Source organism: Phragmites australis, chromosome 1 (assembly GCF_958298935.1).
Source record: "Phragmites australis chromosome 1, lpPhrAust1.1, whole genome shotgun sequence".
Classification (NCBI taxonomy): Eukaryota; Viridiplantae; Streptophyta; class Magnoliopsida; order Poales; family Poaceae; genus Phragmites; species Phragmites australis.
Genome location: NC_084921.1, coordinates 324,994 through 344,372, shown reverse-complemented (window position 1 = coordinate 344,372; position 19,379 = coordinate 324,994). Strand labels below are relative to the sequence as shown.

The following is a 19,379-nucleotide window of genomic DNA, read 5'->3' as shown; positions in this document are numbered from 1 at the left end:
TTCCCTCCCCTTCTTTTTCTATAATTAATCTTTCAAAAGATCTTCTAAGAGTCATTTCTGCTTTATTACTCCGATTTGGTTGATTCTTTCACTTAAATTCATATAAATTCAAGATCTATCCAACCATGCCAAATTCATAATTTTTAGAGTTTATTTAAATATATTTAAATGTAAGTTGGTTTTTTTCATAAAGTTATAAATGATCTTTTAGTTTATACTTAAATAGTTTTAAGGGTAGATAAATATAAATAATCATGTCCTAGGCTTAAATGTAAATTTGGTAGGAATAAATAGTAGCTTAATTAGTGTAGTTAATAGATAAATGGCTATTGATTAAGTATAAATGCTAGATAATCATAAACTAGGAAGAGTAACTATGGCACATATAGCATATTCATATATATGTATACTTGCGCATATATGTACACATGCTCATATACATATACACGTAAGTAATACACATGCACACAACAGCATACACGTACTCAGAGGTTCACATAATAGTATAGAATAATAACTTAGTATGGTTTTCAAGAGATAACAACACCTAGTCATCATACTCCAAATTCACATAGTAGTATATAATCGGAATGGCTGTCATATAAGGAACCATGGTAGCCTTTTTCATAGCTAGTTAACTAATAGAATCACATCAAGATAGTTATAATAATTTGATCAGATTTCTCTCATATTCACATTATAGGAAAATTAGATAACCACACTTAGTCTTTTTACTTCAGGTTCACATAGTAGTAGATAACGGGAGGTTCTATCCGTTTAGAACAACCAGAACCATTTTTCTCGATGTTTTTCCTTTGCTTTGGAGTTCATTTGGATTTGCTCTTAAGTTTGAACTTGGGTTTAATCGATTGAGCACTTATCGACATTAAACCGCGTAAGTTAGAAATACAAGAATACGAGCAAGAAGACAAGGAAGGCGATGAAGGGCCTGTTTGAGAGGAACCCAGAAGACCCGGATTACAAGGAAAGATGGAGAGATGTCCTCAATAAAAGCAAGTTATAACTCCTTGATCATGTTTAAACTATGTTATGTTCATTAAACTTGATTATTAAGCTTTCATGCTATGTTCATTAATTTAAATCATTGTGATAGTTATGAACTATTTTGATTAAGCCACGTCTTGTCCGTAAAATACCTTATGCCATTACTAAACTTAGGATACTTCATTATTTGCTATAATAATGATGGATGCTGCCTTGATACTAGTATGCTTAGGATTGTTACTTAATCTCTTCAAATGTGTGATAATCAATCAATCGTGATATATGCTTTTACAAAATGTGTGTATAGTATTGTGGTGATTGGTGGTGGTGTGTGTGTCAGTAAAAATAGATGGGTTGGTGTTAATGGAACATGTGTGTGTTGAGGGGGGCGGGGCTATTTTGGCAGGGGTGAGTATCCCACGGAGATAGGGCTATCTTAGGGCAAGTTCACATTTGTGGAGAGATATCCTCAATAAAAACAAGTTATAACTCCCGATCATGTTTAACCTATGTTATGTTCATTAAACTTGATTATTAAGCTTTCATGTTATGTTGATTAATTTAAGCCATTGCGATAGTTATGACCTATTTTGATTAAGCCACATCTTGTCCACAAAATACCTTATGCCATGATTAAACTTAGGATACTTCAATTATTTGTTGTAATAATAATGGATGCTGTCTTGATACTAGTATGCTTAGGATTGTTACTTAATCTCTTCAGATATGTGATAATCAATCGATCGTGATATATGCTTTTACAAAATGTGTGTGTGGTATTGTGGTGATAGTGTGTGTGAGTAAAAATAGATGGGTTGGTGTTAATGGAACATGTGTGTATGGAGGTGGGTTGTTTTGGCAGGGGTGAGTATCCCACAGAGATAGGGCTATCTTAGGGTAAGTTCACATTTGTGATGTTCATACTGAGATACACTTGCCTCGGTCGTATAAAGACCGGTTCATTGTGATATCCCAACTAGCGACTATTGTACAACCACATGCTTTGTATATGACAGGGCTTGGCTTCACACCCAACTAGTTGAACTCGATATCCACTCGGAGACTAGTAGTGGCAAGGAGAGCTAAGAAAAGACTCAGACAATCTATGTGAAATCTCGTCCCGAGACCTCGTTATGCTCACTCATCATTAGTGTGTGGCTATATACGAAGCATATTATATGGGTAAAGTATACAATCTCTACAGAGTGTAAACTTATCTGAATAGCCATGTTCATGGTCAAGGACACCGCTATAGTTTCGGTCTTAATGATTAGTTTTATAGTGAGTACTCCTTGAAGCACGAGTATGAAGGGGGATCGTAAAAGATTAAGGCTATGTTCACACCCAAATTGCTTGCGGCTTTGGCTTAACATGTTTTCCACTGTTGAGATCTCCTTCGATTGAATGGTCGGCCATCGTAAGGAATCTTAAGCCACAAGACCGGTGTATGGATGGCTTTAATCAAGTAATATACTTTATTCAAAGTATAGCTATGATATTGTTCTATTATAATCTATGTGTATTAGCTACTGATTTAGTGATCGATACAGTAGGCACGGGAAAACCCAAAAAGGGGATCCGACATCAATCATTAAAATAGTATCATTGCTGGAGAAATCATTTTAGAGCATTTTGATGGAGCCCCGTTGAAACCTGGGTGTTGGGACGTCCATAACCAAAATCGGAGCAAATTTACGGGCCTTAGTACACGAGGTTGGAAATTGGGCCTTAATCAGTAAGGTTAGCCATGCACGTGTATGTTCGTAGGGCGCTGTCACGCTGGGCTGTTCGACTCGATCTTGGAACTGCTTCTGGGCGTAGGCCGAAAGGTGGTCCAGAATGGTAGTGCCCTCGAAAATTAGACTGCCTTTTCAGTCAGTAGTACTAGCACTTTCCTAAAAAAGAAGTTAGTAGCAATACCACATTGCCTGTGGACATAGGATTAGCAATCTCAAACTCAAAGGATTATTGAGATTTCAAGCACACGGCATGATGTGCTTAGTTGTTTTCTTTTTTAAAACTCCTCACACTCGATCGTACTTTGAATTTGATGGAACATGCAGCTTGCATATGTGCACATGATGGTACTCAACAGCTGCAGAAATTGTTCTGGGACTCATGTAGCTAGGGTGACTTAAAAAAGATCTTTCAAGTGGCGTAGTCTACCAGTCCAGCCAAATAGGTCCAAGTAGGCCCACGGACTGAGATAGGTCAGCCCAGGTTTGTCTTTTTTTAAAATCTTTTTTTTTGTACCTTTTTTTCTTCAAATCAGGTGATTAATCACCAGCACTAGGTTTACAATTTGATACCTTTCAAAATTTTAAAAGACTTGGTTTGATATTTTTTTAAACCTAGTTCAACATTTGGAAAGAAAAAAAAACAAGTTCAAAACTTATTGTCACCATGTACTAGGTTTACAATATGCTTTTCAACATTTTAAAAGATTTAGTTCAACATTTTGCAAAACCAAGTTCAATATTTTGGAGAAATAGGTTCAACATTTACACAAAATTTTGAACTAGTACATATAACAGCTGCACGAATCTCAAACAATAAACTACCTCGAAGTTCTTTTCGGCGTGCTACCTAGTAGATGCCAATTGTTTTAGACCATTTTGATGGAACCTTCAACCCAGTTGAAACCTTGGTGTTGGGACGTCCATACCCAAAAACGGAACAACTTTATGGGCCTTGATATACGAGGTCAGAAACTGGGCCTTCGTAAGTTTAAAAAATATTGAACCAAGTCTGTCTTGCAAAGCCCATTAAGTGGCCCAGATGCAAAGGGCCGACCCACTTGGGATCCCGTTAACAGGTGCAATGCACTGTGCTGAGTGTGCTCTCCCCTCTCTCTCTCCCCCAAATTGCATGCATATGATATGCTCGTGGCTTGTCACTACATTTAGCCAACGTGTCAATTCAATCATGGTTTAGTAGACTCTTGTCTTCTTGCAATGCACATCACCTGTCTGTCGGATCATATCGTACCAGTATCATTCGTCCATCTGGATTGTCCAGCGTGGCCAAACTCAGCTACTAGCCTGTGCTACCATTTTGTTGCTCCCTCGTCGCAAGTACGGTACCATCATTCATCCATGGAATTATGGATGAAGCCATGCACGCCCGGCCCGATTCGCCCACCAGCATGTACTCCATGTCTCGACATTAGACCTAGACAATTCTTTTTTTTACACACTTCCTACAACGCATGAAAGATTTCAGACGTTCCATGTGAACACGCGCCCGTGAGGGTTCCGAGCCGAGGATTGATTCGGTTTCCTTCATCGCCGATTTTAGAGAAAACTCTAAAATAGGTAGGTTGACCTGACGAAGAAGGTAGATACGGGTATAGGTGGTAGGATGGCGGGGGCCGGACACTGTGGCACAAATCTGTTGGGTTAGCGTGATGAGGATAGCAGGCGGGAGGTGGGGGAGCTACGTAGCGCAGCAAGACGGAGCAACGCAAGGAGGTTAAAGACGGATAGATCAGGCAATGGCTCACAACCATAGTCTGATTTTTTTTTTCAATTTCAATCATCTAAAATTTAACATCTATCTTTTTTCTTAATAAAAAGAGATTTATTAACCCTCGTTTGCATAACTAGAATATAACTAGCATGCACGTAGCCTGGCCTAGACAACTCTAGCTAGCACCCTCATTCATCAGTGTCGTGGCAAGATGGCATTCGCTGTTTCAGGACTAGTAGCTTGCAACAGTAAACATGCACGTCCAAGTAGCCCCGGCCCGCTCTTGGAAATTTCCCCGTGTCCGGTGCACGTACAGGTGAGGTGACTGGCCATGGCTCCGACGATTCGTCGGCAAGAGCAAAGCCATCAAACAGCGCATGCAGAAGCCAGGGGGGAAGACGATGGAAAGGACGAGACAAAGCGCCGCGGTGTGGCTGTCAGTCCACTGGCATGCTCCCTTCCCGGGTGGCCGGCCGGGGCAGTGGATCCCGACCGACGTGGTGGATCACTCGATCAAACGCGTGCGCGGTGGGGAAGAACCAGAGATACATAGCCAAGCCAGGAAGAAGACGAACACGCACAGTGAAATAGTCATCAGAATGGACTGACGTCCACTCGAGGAGGTAGAAAGATGAACACTGGACCTCCGGATTCAAGTACCAATCATCAGTCCTCCAGGCTGCCCCAAGTGGCCCAGCCTACCTGCTTGCTGCTGCCGCCTATCCACTCTTTGCTCGTACTAATCATTCCTTGCTCTCATCTGCAACTGCAAGCACATAAGTAATTCATTCATGAACCTTAGCTAGCAGTATGCTGAGCATTCTCTGGCCCAGACAGCTGCACTCCTCCTTGGCCAAAAGGATCTCCGATTTTTTTTTTCTCAGACTGGGGCAAGCAGACATTCAGTAGAGTTTTTTCAGGCTAAGCTGCTGCAGTGAAAAGAGCCTTTCACTCTCTCGGCCGGCAGTCGCTGGCGCGTCCTTTTCAGTCCGGGCAAATTTTCAGTGATGTGAGAAAGGCAACTCTATACAGACGTGGACATCCAGATTATATCCGTCCATCCCCCCACCTAATATCTATTTATCTGTTGATTTTCTTATCTACTTTAAATTTTTTTTCATCTACCGTTCCTATCTGAATTTCAACACAAATGAATAGTATTTATATCCCATAGGTGCACAAGACCCACCTTGGAACAGCATCGGCAACTGGCTCTGCCTGCCTGGTCTGTTCTCCAATTGGAAATCAGTTACCACATGGCGGGCAAAATCAATAGCATCCGAGCAGTCTTCTTCTCATGAAACGTCCACCCGATCGAGCCCTTGATTCTGCGAGTTTGACGGTTATGATCGTAGCCGCAGTCGACCGTCAGTTCCTCGCCCAATTCGACGGGCCCAACAGAGAGCAGCGGATAACATTTTGCATGGCCAGAACGGACGGGACGCGACAATACGACACAATCATGCCATCAGATTACCGATAGATTGGGTAACTTAGGTACAAGATGAATTGCGTTACAGCTATGTGTATGGTATACGAGGAGAAGGAATTGCTGGCTCAGGCTCGCTGCTTGATTCATGGTGGCGCCGCGCCTTCTTCCCCACCGCGCCTCCTCCGGCCGGCATGGTCGCGATCGATTGGTGCAGACTTGTCCGCGTCCGCTCCTTCTCCCTCGCCTTGGCAGCGATCCGGCGACACTTTGGTGGTTCACAGGCTCGACGACCTTCGGCCAACATTAGCCATGTCAGTCGTCGCACACCTTGCAGTGGCATGCTTGGCGCCGTCTGTTCCTCTTTCGGCTAGGCTAGACTCCCTGTGCTGAGTAGGCCATTGAGCTGGAGTGGGAGTGGGACTGGGCCAGGCGGGGTAGGGGTGTCGGTTTGGCCGGCGAGACCGAGTCCGATCTGGCCCCAGACCCGCCTCCGACCTTCCATGTCTCATCAGCGCCGTCGTCGCTTCGGAGGCCACGCAGCAGCGCCGCCACGTCCTTCATGGTCGGCCGGTCCTCGGGGCGCGTGCTGGCGCATAGCAGGGCAATCCCGAGGGCCTGTAGCATCTCCTGCACCTGCGTGTCTGGCCGGCCTTGTAACCGTGGGTCGATCACGTCCGCCGGATCACGCTTCTGGCGGAGGTGCTCGCGCACCCACTGCACCACGCTTCGCCCCTCTCCGAACGCCGGCTCCACCGGGCGCCGCCCGGTGATTATCTCAAGCAGCACCACCCCGAAGCTGTACACGTCGCTCTTGGTTGTGATCTTGGTCATGCACCCGTACTCTGCGCAGATCGGGATAAAATCACAACGATCAGTTTACTATGCAATGGAGGAGGATGACGCCACCTGCAATGAACTTAACTAGAAGTTGGAACTGTACGGAAGCAAACGCCTTACCGGGAGCGATGTATCCGTACGATCCGGCGAACGGCGGAGGAGATGAGTTGGCGCCGTCCTCTGCGACCCTGGCGAGGCCGAAGTCGGCAAGGCACGCCTCGTAGCGCTCGCCGAGGAGAATGTTGTCGGCCTTGACATCGCGGTGGAGGATCACCGGCACGCAGTCGTGGTGAAGGTACGCGAGGCCCTCGGCCACTCCGACGGCAATCGAGAGCCGCACCTCCCACTCCACCACGGCGGCGCCAGTCGAGCCTCCGCTGTGCAGCAGGCCACCGACGGTGCCATTCGGGAGGTAGTCGTAGAAGAGGATGCGCGTCCGGCGGTTGGCCGCCCACCCCAGGAGCCGCACGATGTTGCGGTGGCGCACCCGGGGCAGCACGCCGATCTCGCAGGCGAAGGCCTCGGCCGACGCCTCGTCGCACGACCGGAACTTCTTGACGGCGATGGTGACGCCGGTGGAAGGGACGCTCGCGCGATACACCAATCCGGACCAGCCCTGCCCGATGACGTTCGCCGGCGTGAGGCTGCGAGCCACGTCGCCCACGCTAATCTCCAGCTTCTGGTACAGCGTGACGTCCCAAGGCGGCGACATCTCGGCGTTCTTGTCCTCGTCGTGGCGCGCGCCGCCGAACACGGGGAGTTTGCGCCGGCTGAGGAGGACGAACGCCGTGGCAGCGAGGAGGACGACGAGAGCGGAGAGCAGGACGGCGGTGGCGACACGTGCGGCGCGCCGTGCGGCGCGCTCGCGGTCACTGGCGTCACCGGGGCACCGCGAGAGGCACAGCGCTGGGTTGCCCTCCACGTCGCTCGTGGGCAGCTTCGCGAAGAACGCCGTCTCCGGTGCGCGGCCGGCGAAGTTGTTGACAGAGATGTTGAGGGCGACAAGGTTCTGGAGCGCGGACAGCGGTTGGAGATCGCCGGATAGCTGGTTGTGCGACACGTCGAGCACACCGAGCCGTACGAGCCCGGCGAACTCCTTGGGTATTATGCCGGACAAGCCGTTGCAGCTCAGGTTAAGAGCAATCTCCAACCCCGGAATCTTGCCGATGCTCGCCGGTATCGCGCCGGACAGAGAGTTGCCGCCGAGGTCCAGGAGCTGGAGCCGTGAGCACGAGCCAATCTCCAGCGGTATCTGACCGGAGAGGCGGTTCCCGCCAAGAACGAGCTTCGTGAGCGAACCGAGCTTGCCGATGTCCGACGGGATCGCGCCGCCGATGGCGTTGTACGAGAGGTCCAGGTACTGCAGAGAGGGCATGTCGTGAAACAGCCCCGGCGGCATCACGCCGGTGATGGCATTGCCGTGGAGGTCGACGAACGTGAGGTTCCGGCAGCCTGCAATCTCTGCCGGCATGGCGCCGGACAACCTGTTCGAGCTGAGGTCCAAAAAGCTGAGGTTGCCAAGCTTACCAACCTCGGGGGGAATTGCGCCGGCAAGGTGGTTACCGCTCGCCCGGAACCGGACGAGCGACGTGCAGTTGCCGATCTCCGGCGGTATCTCGCCGGAGAGGGTGTTGTCGATGAGCAGCAGCTTGGACAGTCGCGGCAGCCGGAACAGGGACCGCGGGATGGGACCGGTGAGCGCGTTCTGCGACACGTCGAGCGACTCGAGGCTCGCGCAGGAGCCGATCTCCGGCGGGATGCTCCCCGTGAGCTGATTGGCCCAGAGGTAGAGCATACGCAGCGCCGCGAGCTTGCCGATCTCGGCCGGGATGCCGCCGGATATCTGGTTGTTGTCGAGCTCGAGGTCGGTGAGGTTGGTGCACCGCGCGAGCTCTGCCGGAATTGGGCCGGACACTTTGTTCACGCTGAGCTGCAGCTCCTGCAGAGACGTCAGGTTCCCGAGCGACGCCGGGATATGGCCGGTAAGACCGTTCATGGACAGGTCCAACACGGTGAGCCCCGCGCACGCCCCTAGTTCCGGCGGGATGACGCCGACGAGGTTGTTCTGCCAAAGCAGCAGGTTCTTGAGATTGCTGAGCTTGCCGAGCTGCGGCGGGATCGACCCGGAGAGCGCGTTCTCGTACAGGTAGATGTTCTCCAAGCTGCTGCATTGACCGAGCTCGGGCGGTATTGGGCCAGAGAGCAGCGCGGTGTAGATGGCCAGCGTGTCGAGGCTCTTGAGCTGGCCGAGGCTCGCCGGGAGCGGACCGGAGATGCTGGTCTCGGCGAGGCCGAGCATGGTGAGCTTGGTGCAGTTGCCGATCTCCGGCGGGACCGCGCCCTGGAGGTTCTTGTTGCCGCCGCCGCGGAGCACCTCGAGGCTGGCCATCTGCCCGATGGACGCCGGGATGGTGCCCTCGAGCTGGTTGTCGTAGATGATGAGCTCGCTTAGCGCCGTGAGGTTGCCGATGACGTCCGGGATGGCGCCCTCGAGGCGGTTTGAGTTAACATACAGGCTCTCCAGCTTGCTCCCTGGCCGGCACAGGCTCGCCGGGATCGGGCCCGTGAGCGCATTGTTGCTGAGGTCGAGGTGCGTCAGCGCCGGTAGGTCCCCGAGCTGCGGCGGGATCGGGCCCGACAGGTTGGTGCCCGTGAGCACCAGCCGCGCGAGCGTGGCGCCCACGGCGGACAGGTCGGCCGGCACGCCGCCGTGCAGGCCGACGAACTGCAGGCTCAGCTCCGTGACCCGCCCCGCGGCATTGCACGACAGGCCCGTCCACCGGCACGGCGACGCGTCGGACTCCTTCCAGTCCCCCAGGGCCTCCTCGCCGCCGCGCAGCGTGCGCTTCCACGCGAGCAGCGCCGCGCCCTGCGCGTCCACGGAGAGGGCGCAGCCCATGCACGCCATGACGAGCGCGCACCGCAGAAGCGGCGCCACGCACGCCCTCCTCCACCTGCTTCTACTACTACTGCTCGTACCAGGAGGCATCTCTGCTTGCTGGCACCACAGTTCAAACTGTACTTGGGTGTGCAACGTATTCAACAACACATTAATGAAGAGATGAGGTGAGCTGATGCTGTAGAATTAGCTGCTGCTGGTGTCACTTGCAAATCTATGTTCTTGCTTGTGTTCTAAGCACTGCAGGAAAGTGGCTTGAGCTTGCTTGGTGGCAGCAAGCAGAACTGAACTGGGGTTGAGCTTAATTAAGCAAGCACAGGGGTTTCAGTTGCTGACATTGTAAAGTAGGAGTGAGAGGGTGTGCCCCTCATGTGTGTCTGCAGAATCTCCGGATCCGAGGCCACCGGTTGGGTCAGGACACCCCTGAGGCCCTGACCTCTCCCTCTTCTTGTTTATGCCGCTCCATCAGTCCGTTGTACAAGCAATTAGCAACTGCACTTCCAATTAATTGCACTATTATATCTGTGGTTTGTAATAGGGTCGGAGGCTTGATTTGGTTTCAAATTTCAGATAGGGTCGCCAACGACTAAGGCCCTATTGTTTTCTTATTTTGATTATAGATTATAGTCCAAAAGCAAAAGCAAAAACAAACAGTCATAATATAAAAATTAATTATCATAATACACAATTCAAGTTATCTATAAAATCCTACAATCTACGATCTAGTGAGAATAAGCTTTTACGAATTCTACATAATAGACTGTACTCTCACCATCTAAAATTAAAACCAACTGGCCTTAATAAATGTGTTTTTGCTCCGACGAATTTGGAGTTCAAGAAAGAGGCTAGAGGTGTTGGTCGATCTTATTTTAGCAGCTGCAACAGCTTTGCTCCCCAGGGAAAGATGGTGAATCAAAGTCACTCTAGTTGTTGCATCCGATCAGGAGGTCAGGTAACTTCATGGAAAGGCTGTGATACGATAAAAATAACGTGCAACGAATGTGCAAGAGAAAATTGGTTCATCTCCATTCGAAACCCACCATGGCAGTAACAGATTTATCACCCCTTGCTGAGGACGAAAACAATTTTTACAATTGGCGGTGCAAACCTTTCATCATGCATGCAGATGCAGCGTTGCAACTGCAACGGCTAAGCCGGTGAAGCGGGCAAGGAATATCTTGGGAACGTAGCAGCTCGTGTAGAACTAGATGGGCATGAACACATGGCAAGATACTACTCCCTCCAATTGCCTACAATTTTAGGCGTCTCAGCTCTTCCCTCTTTAGTTTCGAGCCTATTTTTTGTTCCTCTTATATTCTGTTGATGCTCTTGTATCACTCAGGAATAGATAAGCCATTTTTTTTACTCCAGCAATAGCATAGTAGTAGAAGGCAAACAAGTCATTTCAATTTTTTTTTATTCCACTAAGAGGATAATAAGGCAAACATGCCATTTTAAACAGCTGAAAGCAAGAATCTTAAGAGTTGAGATGAAAGGTGAAAAGGGGTAAAGAAAACAAAGTAAAAGGAGGCATCACAGCTGGCCCCTTGGTGGGTTAAGTGGTAACACATACACTTAGAGCAGCTCCATGCAGTAACAATTAACAATCATAGCTCTCTCTTGCTCTGCTGTGCAGGTTAAACAAAAGGATTAGATCTACACCCCTTGATGGAAGGCAGCACATGCCCGTGGTTAGATGAGATCTACTGCTATTACCACCACCTAGCACTAGCAGTAATAAACTAATCGTGTTACCCTGCCTTTCTTGTAATTCGTGTTAATCGCGAGGAAGCCGCCATTAGCATCGGTTAAAAAATCACTAGCGATACTGAAAAAATTGCAGGCTCAGAGATCTAGATCTACCCCCACTCCAAATTCCCATTGGTAAAAGAGCAGTCCTGATTAACCAGGACGCAGCACCTCTAATCCCGTAGAAGATGGTAATTCCAATGAGTAGAACTTGCAGAGTATTTACATCGGAACTAGGGCTTCTGTTTGGGACAGGCAACAATGGCATGCATTGTATTGTTTCACCCCATTAAAAACAGCACACTTTTCTGTTCTTCTCTTACAGGGAACAACAGAGTTACCACTGCTACTATACATGCTGGCTGGGGGAAGGGGGGGGGGGTGGTGCAAGGTTCAGATAACTTTACTGGCGAAGCTGTAAAAACTTCTGCTGCACAAAATATACTTCCATGAGTAAGCTTAATTCACAAGTATGTTGGTAGAGCAAATGTGTTGAGCAATGATACATCAGCATGCAGGGAGGCTCAAAGCTGGCATCTGGTGTGAAAAGCTGGTCAGTTTTTACATGGATGATGAAAGGGAACAGAGAAAGAAAGCAAGATAGCGGTAGAGTAGTATGGCTATGTGCTATCACAACAAGTTAAGGGACTAATGATTTACCCATGCACAGTAGCTGTCAAAGTTTTCACTGCATCATGCTCTAGATCTACTAGACTATCAGGTTCTGCATACCATCAGTTAATCTACTTCTACTTTTTCTGCATAGCATATAGAACATGCATACTTTTGACCAAATGCCCAGATTTGAAGCTTGGCATGCAACTAGCAGTTGTAATTAAGAGCGGTAATTTTAAAACAAGTTAGTCTGCAGACTCTGATATCATCTTTGATGAAAGGAATCGTAATACGATATTTCTTCTTAGAAAAATGGATAACAAGGGAGAGCAAAAGTGATCAATGGATCATCACGTGAGGCCAGTGGCGATTCGACAGAGCTTAGATAAAGTTATAGGCTATTCGGTTTATCTATCTCCGGCAAGCATCACCGCATCGGCTAGCCTCTTGCCGCTATTGTACAGGAGCCCAAGCAGGCGCCCTGGGTCCGGCAGTGGACTCTTGAGTTGCTTCCCGCGTGACAACATCAACACAACAGTTTTCCATTCCATTATAGCCAATCCATTTGTTTGTAAAAACTTGTGGAGTTGGTACGTATGATGCTTGGAACCTTTTTAAGTACAACTGGAGCAGAAAAAACTGAAGATATGGGTTGACGTGTACTTGGCCTTAAATTAGACAATTGCATGCAGTCCTACAAAATCTGGAGTTCAGATAAACATGCATTAATTATACGATGCAGCACCAAGAACAAATGAAGATAATCCCAGGAAATTGTGGCACTAATTCTCCAAAGGTATCTACATGATTTGAAAAGAAAAGGTGTTTTCTTTACATAGAAAAAAATAGTTTACAGGCGATGGTTAGTAGTCCTCCTAGTCTGAGCAAATTCATTTACAAAACTCTAACAAACAGTGATTAGCAAGCATTTCACAGACATAAGGTGCAATTTAGGAGCCAATATGTCAGACTGACGGCAGATATACAAGCTACAAAAGGAGTAAAGGAATTTAAAATAATGGCAATGTTGGAGGAAACTAGCAAGCAACAATTATAGGGATCCGGATCCCCTGACTTCAGCGGAATGAAGTCACGTGTGAACAGTAATTCGTGAGTAGAGACGTCGATTTACTGTAGCATAAATACTGTAGCAACAGTTCCATTAAATTACTGTACATATTTTACTGTCTCGTTATACTGTAGCAGTGCATCTGATCCATCCATCTGTGATCCAACGGTCTACAGATGTTCGAAGTCACCTGACTTCACCCACCGGTGAAGTTAGTGGATCCGATTCCCAATTATAGGAGCAAAGATTGCATTGTTAGATTGGTGTCGGTAAGAGACTGAAGCAGTGAGAGAGATAGGGGCAAGGAGAGAATCTAGGGCATGAGGGGGTGGGGGTGGTAGGGGCACATGGATGGGGCTAAAGACCAGAAGAATACAAGTTTCACAAGGACAGAGAAAGGGACCATGTGACAGGGAGATGGTGCTGCTAATACTATCACTAGCACTACTGGGTGTTCATTTGTTTTAGCCCCAGGCAATTAAGAGCCAGGGTGAGCATGCATTAGCGGATTAGCCATAAGCAAGCATCATCAGTGCTCTGATCAATTATGAGCAAGCAACAAAAGGAGCTTAGAGTGGGGCGGCTACTACCTGCTGTGCAACTACTGTTTGCTCACAGCTGATGGTGAAGCCAAGGCATCTATGCAGACAAAAAAAAAACCACACACATGAAAAGAATAGAAGAACTTCAACTCCAATTCTCCAAAAGGCTCAAAGCAACAGAGCAGCACTGGCGAATGGCTTGCACCAAGATGGGGTTTTAGGGCCCTAGATCACAAGCTCTTTACTGGTTTTCTCCCTTGCAGGGCACAACAACTCGACGCCAATTACTTGTGTTGGATTGGTACTTGCGCCTCCTCGACCTGAGAGATCGGAAGGCTTTCTTTTCTGCAAGGACACGAACAAGCTGTCGTCGTTTCACGACCGAGATTGTTCAGAAGATCAAACCGTGACGCATCTTTCCCTGACGAAACAGTGCCGGTGATTTGACACGACTGGATGGCAAGTTCCCCATGGAACCAACAGGGTTAATCTGGGCCGTGTTGCAGTGTACGCTCCGGTCAGATTCCAGGATTTCATGCATGCGTGTGGGACCTGGAGAGAGTCAAACTCAGCCTCAGGACATCTAATAGTGCTGCTTGTTACTCCAGTTCCACACCTAATGTTTAAAAGTGCACTGAATAGCCTTCTTCACACAGGTGCTTCTATGCACCAGGTAAATCTTTTACAAGTAACACAAAACCACATTCTGAACATGTACTTTGCAATCTTCCTCATCTTTTATGTAACATCCGAAAAGTTTCCCCATTATAAAATGTTAGCGAAATTTAAAGCTCTTGTTCAAGCAATTCTTCAGATTTTCTGATATTTTCTTTTAAAGTATTTTTCAAAGTTTATGGGGGCACAATGGTACTTTCGAGGCAAATTTGACAGTTAACAAGCATTGATCGGATCGTGGATGGCAAAAGAACGAAGTAAAACTTTGGATGGCAGAGGAAGGATCAGGATTGAAACAATGGCGAAAGAAAATTTTGCCTATAAGAAAAGGTTGTTCTATACCGAGTAACATGAGGTACAATCAATCTTGAGTCTTGGAATGGCAGGTAAGTCTTTGGCTTCAATCAATCCACAGCACCATCCAGTGGCCTACAAGATGAAAGGAAGGATGCTCATTGCCGTCAATTAGGTCCCAGCATGACAGAAAACTTGAAAAAGCAGTGAAAGGAACTATACATGTAACTTGAGTCTTGGGAAAAAAAAAACAGCCTAATTTACGCTCATTGCCGTCAATTCTGGAGGTAAACGACGGTCAGAGAGCTGACGATGGTAAGTTAATTCTGGAGGGAACATACCTGGCTCCTATGGCTTTCCAATTTACGCTGGCGCCTGCAAGTGCAAAAGGCCACTATTATGAATTCAATACGGAATATAAAGTTGGCGGAGGGTCAATGTTGTGCAGCTGAACCCAAATTCATATTCAGTGGTTACTAGTAGATCAAGATATTGTTATCTACAGAAGCAAATCGGGATTTGGGAGCAGTTACCGGGTTTTGAGGGTGGTGGAATTGAGCCCTTTGATTCCTTTCCGGCCTAAAAGCAATTAGGCCAAAAGTATTAATATAATAATACTCCTAACCACTCTCTTCCCTCCCTTTCTTTGGCATCACCTTTTATCATATGCAGCAGTATATATACCTTACTTGCTCACAGTCAGCAGTTCCATCATGCTTCCCCTCTTTTTTTTATTGTTAATCACTCCCGAGAAAGACAGCTTTACTTTTCATTATACTTCTATTGCGCTGAAAGAGACTCGCTGCAAGAAGTGCAGAATGACTAATCTTAGTGAAACTTAATGCTGGGGCAAGGGCAGCATTTTTATGAAGCACAACTACTGTTCTATGTTGATTTTAAGACACAGTCATGACTCATGATGCTTATGGTCTATGTAATGAGTTATGATAACAATATACAAGCAAAGAATGTGATTTTCTCAAAAAAAAAAAAGGTATCATGGTCAACTATGAAACACCGATACTCCAATATGACAGTGTATCCGTATCCGATACCGATACACCTTAGATAAGTATCCGGTGAGTATCTAATAAAATCACTAAAATACGGATATCTTGTGGATACTTATTGGATACCTAAGGGATACAGCCCGGCTCAATAGCTAACCTAAACACAGCACCACACCGCTTCCCTCTACCTCTGTCTTGACACAACACCACATCCGCCGCCCACACGCCTCCCTGCTCCTTCTCGCCGGTCGCCACCACGCTAGCAGTGACGCCTCCACCACCTACCGGTGGCGGCGACACCGACGCCCTCCACTATCTATCGGTGGCGGCGACGGCGACGCCCTCTCAGCCGTCGCCTGGCCCACACACGGCACGCCTCGCTTGCGCCTCCGCAGACAGCAGGACTCCACCAGTCGCCTCTCCTTGCCTGCACGGCTTCACCCTCCAGGACTCCACCACATGCCGGTGGTGAACCGACGATGCCCTCCACGGCTCCACTTGCCTAGATCTGTTGAGTTCCTCTCCTCCTTCGTCTTATTTGTATATGCAATAGCTCATGCCTGCTCTTATTTGTATATGCAATAGCTCCTGTCTGATCTAGTGATCTTATTCTTATAACAAGCAATAGCTCCTGAATGAATGATGATTTTGTTTGTGTGTCTAGTGTCTAGTGCTCTAGTGTGTTGAATGTCTGTTGGAGGAAATATCTCAGCCCACAGATAATACTAAGGGGATATTGTCAAGATCTTCTTCAGAGCTCTTGGGCTTCGGACTCCCTGCAGAAGCTAAGGCTTCCGGAGGCCGTGAACCCCTTTGGCCACACCTCTTGAGACAGGGGAAGAAGTTGACCTCCAGAAGGAATATCAGCAAAAGGAGAACACCAAAGGCAACTGGCTTGACACGAAGTGACCGACAGTTAATACCGGTGCAAGTGGTGGCCACTCTGACATTCCAGCGCAAGTGGGAGCCGGATTGATACCTTGGATAGTGCAACGCCGCAATAGGCAACCAGTTGAGTACCACGCCCTTAGGACCAATTGCACCACTATATTACCATAGTAGATAATATCTTCTGATTATGGGTAATACGCATCCTATCTAGACCTATGTTGTGCGATTCGACTGTTTGTAGGGAGCTGAACATAGAAGTACAAGAGGAGATAGAAACACCACCAAAGACCACCAAGACGCTACCCTAAGCAGTTGATTCCATCGCCGTACCCATGCAAACGTATGCATGGCAGCCACGACCGAGCACACCATGTGCACCCACCAGCCCTAAAGCTAGGCGAAACGGTGACCATTCGGCCATCGTCGACCCAACAGCTTGGGCTGGCATGGAGGCCCAAGCCAGTGCAGGGACGTTCCAACAGTGACACAGTGAGAACCCCATCGCACCCTAGGAGGTTACGACCGAGGCCGCAGCCAGACAGGCTACCTCCAATGGTTCTAGGCGCTTGAGCCCAGGGGCACTCATGCATGGGCTCGTCCCCTAGATGCCTCCTGTAATGACACCGGTACCTTCGTTGAGCCAGTGTCCTCTGAGAGCCTGGTCACTCAGCAGCCCCAATGGCTTCCTCGCGAGGAAACAGGCTCCGGGTGACCACAAGCCCTGTAACCACCAGAAGGGTACTGGTGTATCCTGCATGGACCCGGACGTGGCCACAACACAGACGGTTATGGAACCCTCGTAGCTTTCTAGAAGGATTACCTCAAGAGATAGACGGGACACCCGGTAAGGGAAAAAAAGCCGACGACAAGCGACCTAGGGATCCCAAGCCTGCAGCGGGTCACCGGGTGGGTGACTAGTCCTTACCAAGCCTCCCTCGACCCATTATGAGGACTGAGTCACGAAAAGACCCTAGCATAAATAGTGTCCAGCAAGCCTCCAACATAAGGGGCCATGCCTAAGCTTCTAGAGCGATTAGGGCCCATGACGTGCCTTCCCCGTCGGGTTTTACACTGGTGAGATTGGCCATGGCGAAGAGGTGCAGAGCTTCGGCAAGAGGGCTCCGAGTCCTTCGGATGCCTACGCAGCCCAGACCCTTCGGTAAGCAGCTCAGGCCGGAGAAGCTGACCCTTCCACCACCTTAAGGCTGCGGAGTTCTTCCTGACCTTCGACCTTACTATGGAGGCCTCATTTCGGCAAAGGTGCACTTGCTTATGGCCACCTAGCAATACCTTACCTAGCTAGTTAGTATTTATACAACAAAGTTAGCGTACTCTAAAAGTAGCTAGCTTATCTGATTGAAAGTCTCCATGACAAATAGCTACTAGGTAGCAACAGGATACCGTAAGACTTAAGTTATATCACTGTTCAAACAAGAAACAGTAAAAACTAAGTTATATCTACAATCAAAACTTAAGTTATACCTTTTCTAAAATAAGGCATAGAGATTAAAAGACCTCCCCACTGATAGCTTAGCCTTGGTGGCAGAGACATCTTTAAAAACCTTTCCACCAATGGCCAAGCCTCGGTGACGAAGTTAAAAGGAAACCCTCCACACTGATGGCTTAACCTTGGCGATGGGGACATCTTAAAAAGTCCCCCATCAATGGCATGGCCTCGGTAGCGAAGATACCTTAAAAATCTTGAAACCCTCCGACAAGTCATAGACGTAAGCCCCGATATCATAGAGGTGCAAAGAAACCCGCTGGCAGGTCGTAGGCAAAAGCTCTAATGCCGTAGAGGTACTTAAAACCCTCTGACAGGTCATATGCGTAAGCCCCGATATTGCAGAGGTACAAAGAAACCCTCCGATAGATCGTATGTGTAAGCCCCGATGTGGTAGAGATACAAAGAAACCCTCCAGCAGGTCAAAAGCGTAAGCCTCCGATGTCGCAGAGGTATGGAAAACCCTCTGGCAAAGTTGAAGGCGTAACAACAATGTCATAAATGCACGGAACCCTCTGGCAACTCGAAGGTGCTGGGCGAGTACCAAAAAGGTTACGGACTGCCTCCCTCGGCCTAGCCATCGGTTTTACCTCCGATGAAAGCCGTTGGGCTCTAGATGGCACTGTCTCCAGAGCCTCGCCACGACTAAGGACCGAAGGGGTCGCAGATTGCCTCACTCGGCCTAGCCATCGGTTTCACCTCCGGCAACCGCCGTTGGGCTCTAGATGTCCCTGCCTCTAGAGCCTCACCACGGCTAAGGACTGAGTGGGTCACAGACTGGCTCTCTTCAATGTATGAAAATGTAGATGTGACATGTGAGCGCCGCCAAACGAATATATCGGGAGCGATGCCGTAGTTTGATTTCAGATGGGATCCGAAAACCAGGAAGAGATTATCCGCTAATTTCTCTCCTAATTCTATATTTATTTTATTAATAAATTATGTCTCATATTTGTAGCCGGTAGGAGGCGGGAAGGCTAGAGAAATAGGATGAATGGTAAAAATAGGTAAATTATTTGAATTTTAAGAGTTTTTATTATATAGAAGAGAAGTAGGGAAAGAGGTGATGTGAGAAACAACTCGTATTTTATATAATAGAGATTTATTTATTTATTACTCCATTAAAGAAGACTAGAGTTTGGTAAACTGGCAATCGGTAAGATGATCAGAAGAATGAGTAACTCAATCTTATGAAGCACATGTGCTAACGTTGCTGAGATTATTGAGGTTAATTCTCTATTTATGGTGGGATGTGTATACCCGTAATGCTCAGGCTCGAGTCCTCTTCGACTCAAAATTAGGTGTTTGTATTTCTAAATGTAACATCACTTAGTTCCTCTTAAGTTGATCGTGTTTTTTTATGCAAGGTGGATGTGCAGTTTGAAGGTT

At 47.8% G+C, this 19,379-nt stretch overlaps 1 protein-coding gene and 1 long non-coding RNA gene across 2 annotated transcripts; both read right to left on the bottom strand.

The window, feature by feature from the left end:
* Positions 1-5,923: 5,923 nt before the first annotated feature.
* On the bottom strand, positions 5,924-10,166 carry LOC133912954 (leucine-rich repeat receptor-like serine/threonine-protein kinase RGI4). Its single transcript, XM_062356314.1, has 2 exons — positions 6,863-10,166; positions 5,924-6,747 (listed from the first exon to the last, which is right to left on the bottom strand). Exons 1-2 carry the CDS (start codon positions 9,729-9,731, stop codon positions 6,278-6,280), a joined length of 3,339 nt encoding a protein of 1,112 aa, XP_062212298.1. The 5' UTR covers positions 9,732-10,166; the 3' UTR covers positions 5,924-6,277.
* A 3,679-nt stretch (positions 10,167-13,845) lies between these two features.
* LOC133886645 (uncharacterized) lies at positions 13,846-15,029 on the bottom strand. The gene is made up of 3 exons (XR_009903399.1): positions 14,927-15,029; positions 14,634-14,720; positions 13,846-14,168 (listed from the first exon to the last, which is right to left on the bottom strand). It is a non-coding gene; the product is annotated as an uncharacterized LOC133886645 (long non-coding RNA).
* Between the last annotated feature and the right edge of the window lie 4,350 nt (positions 15,030-19,379).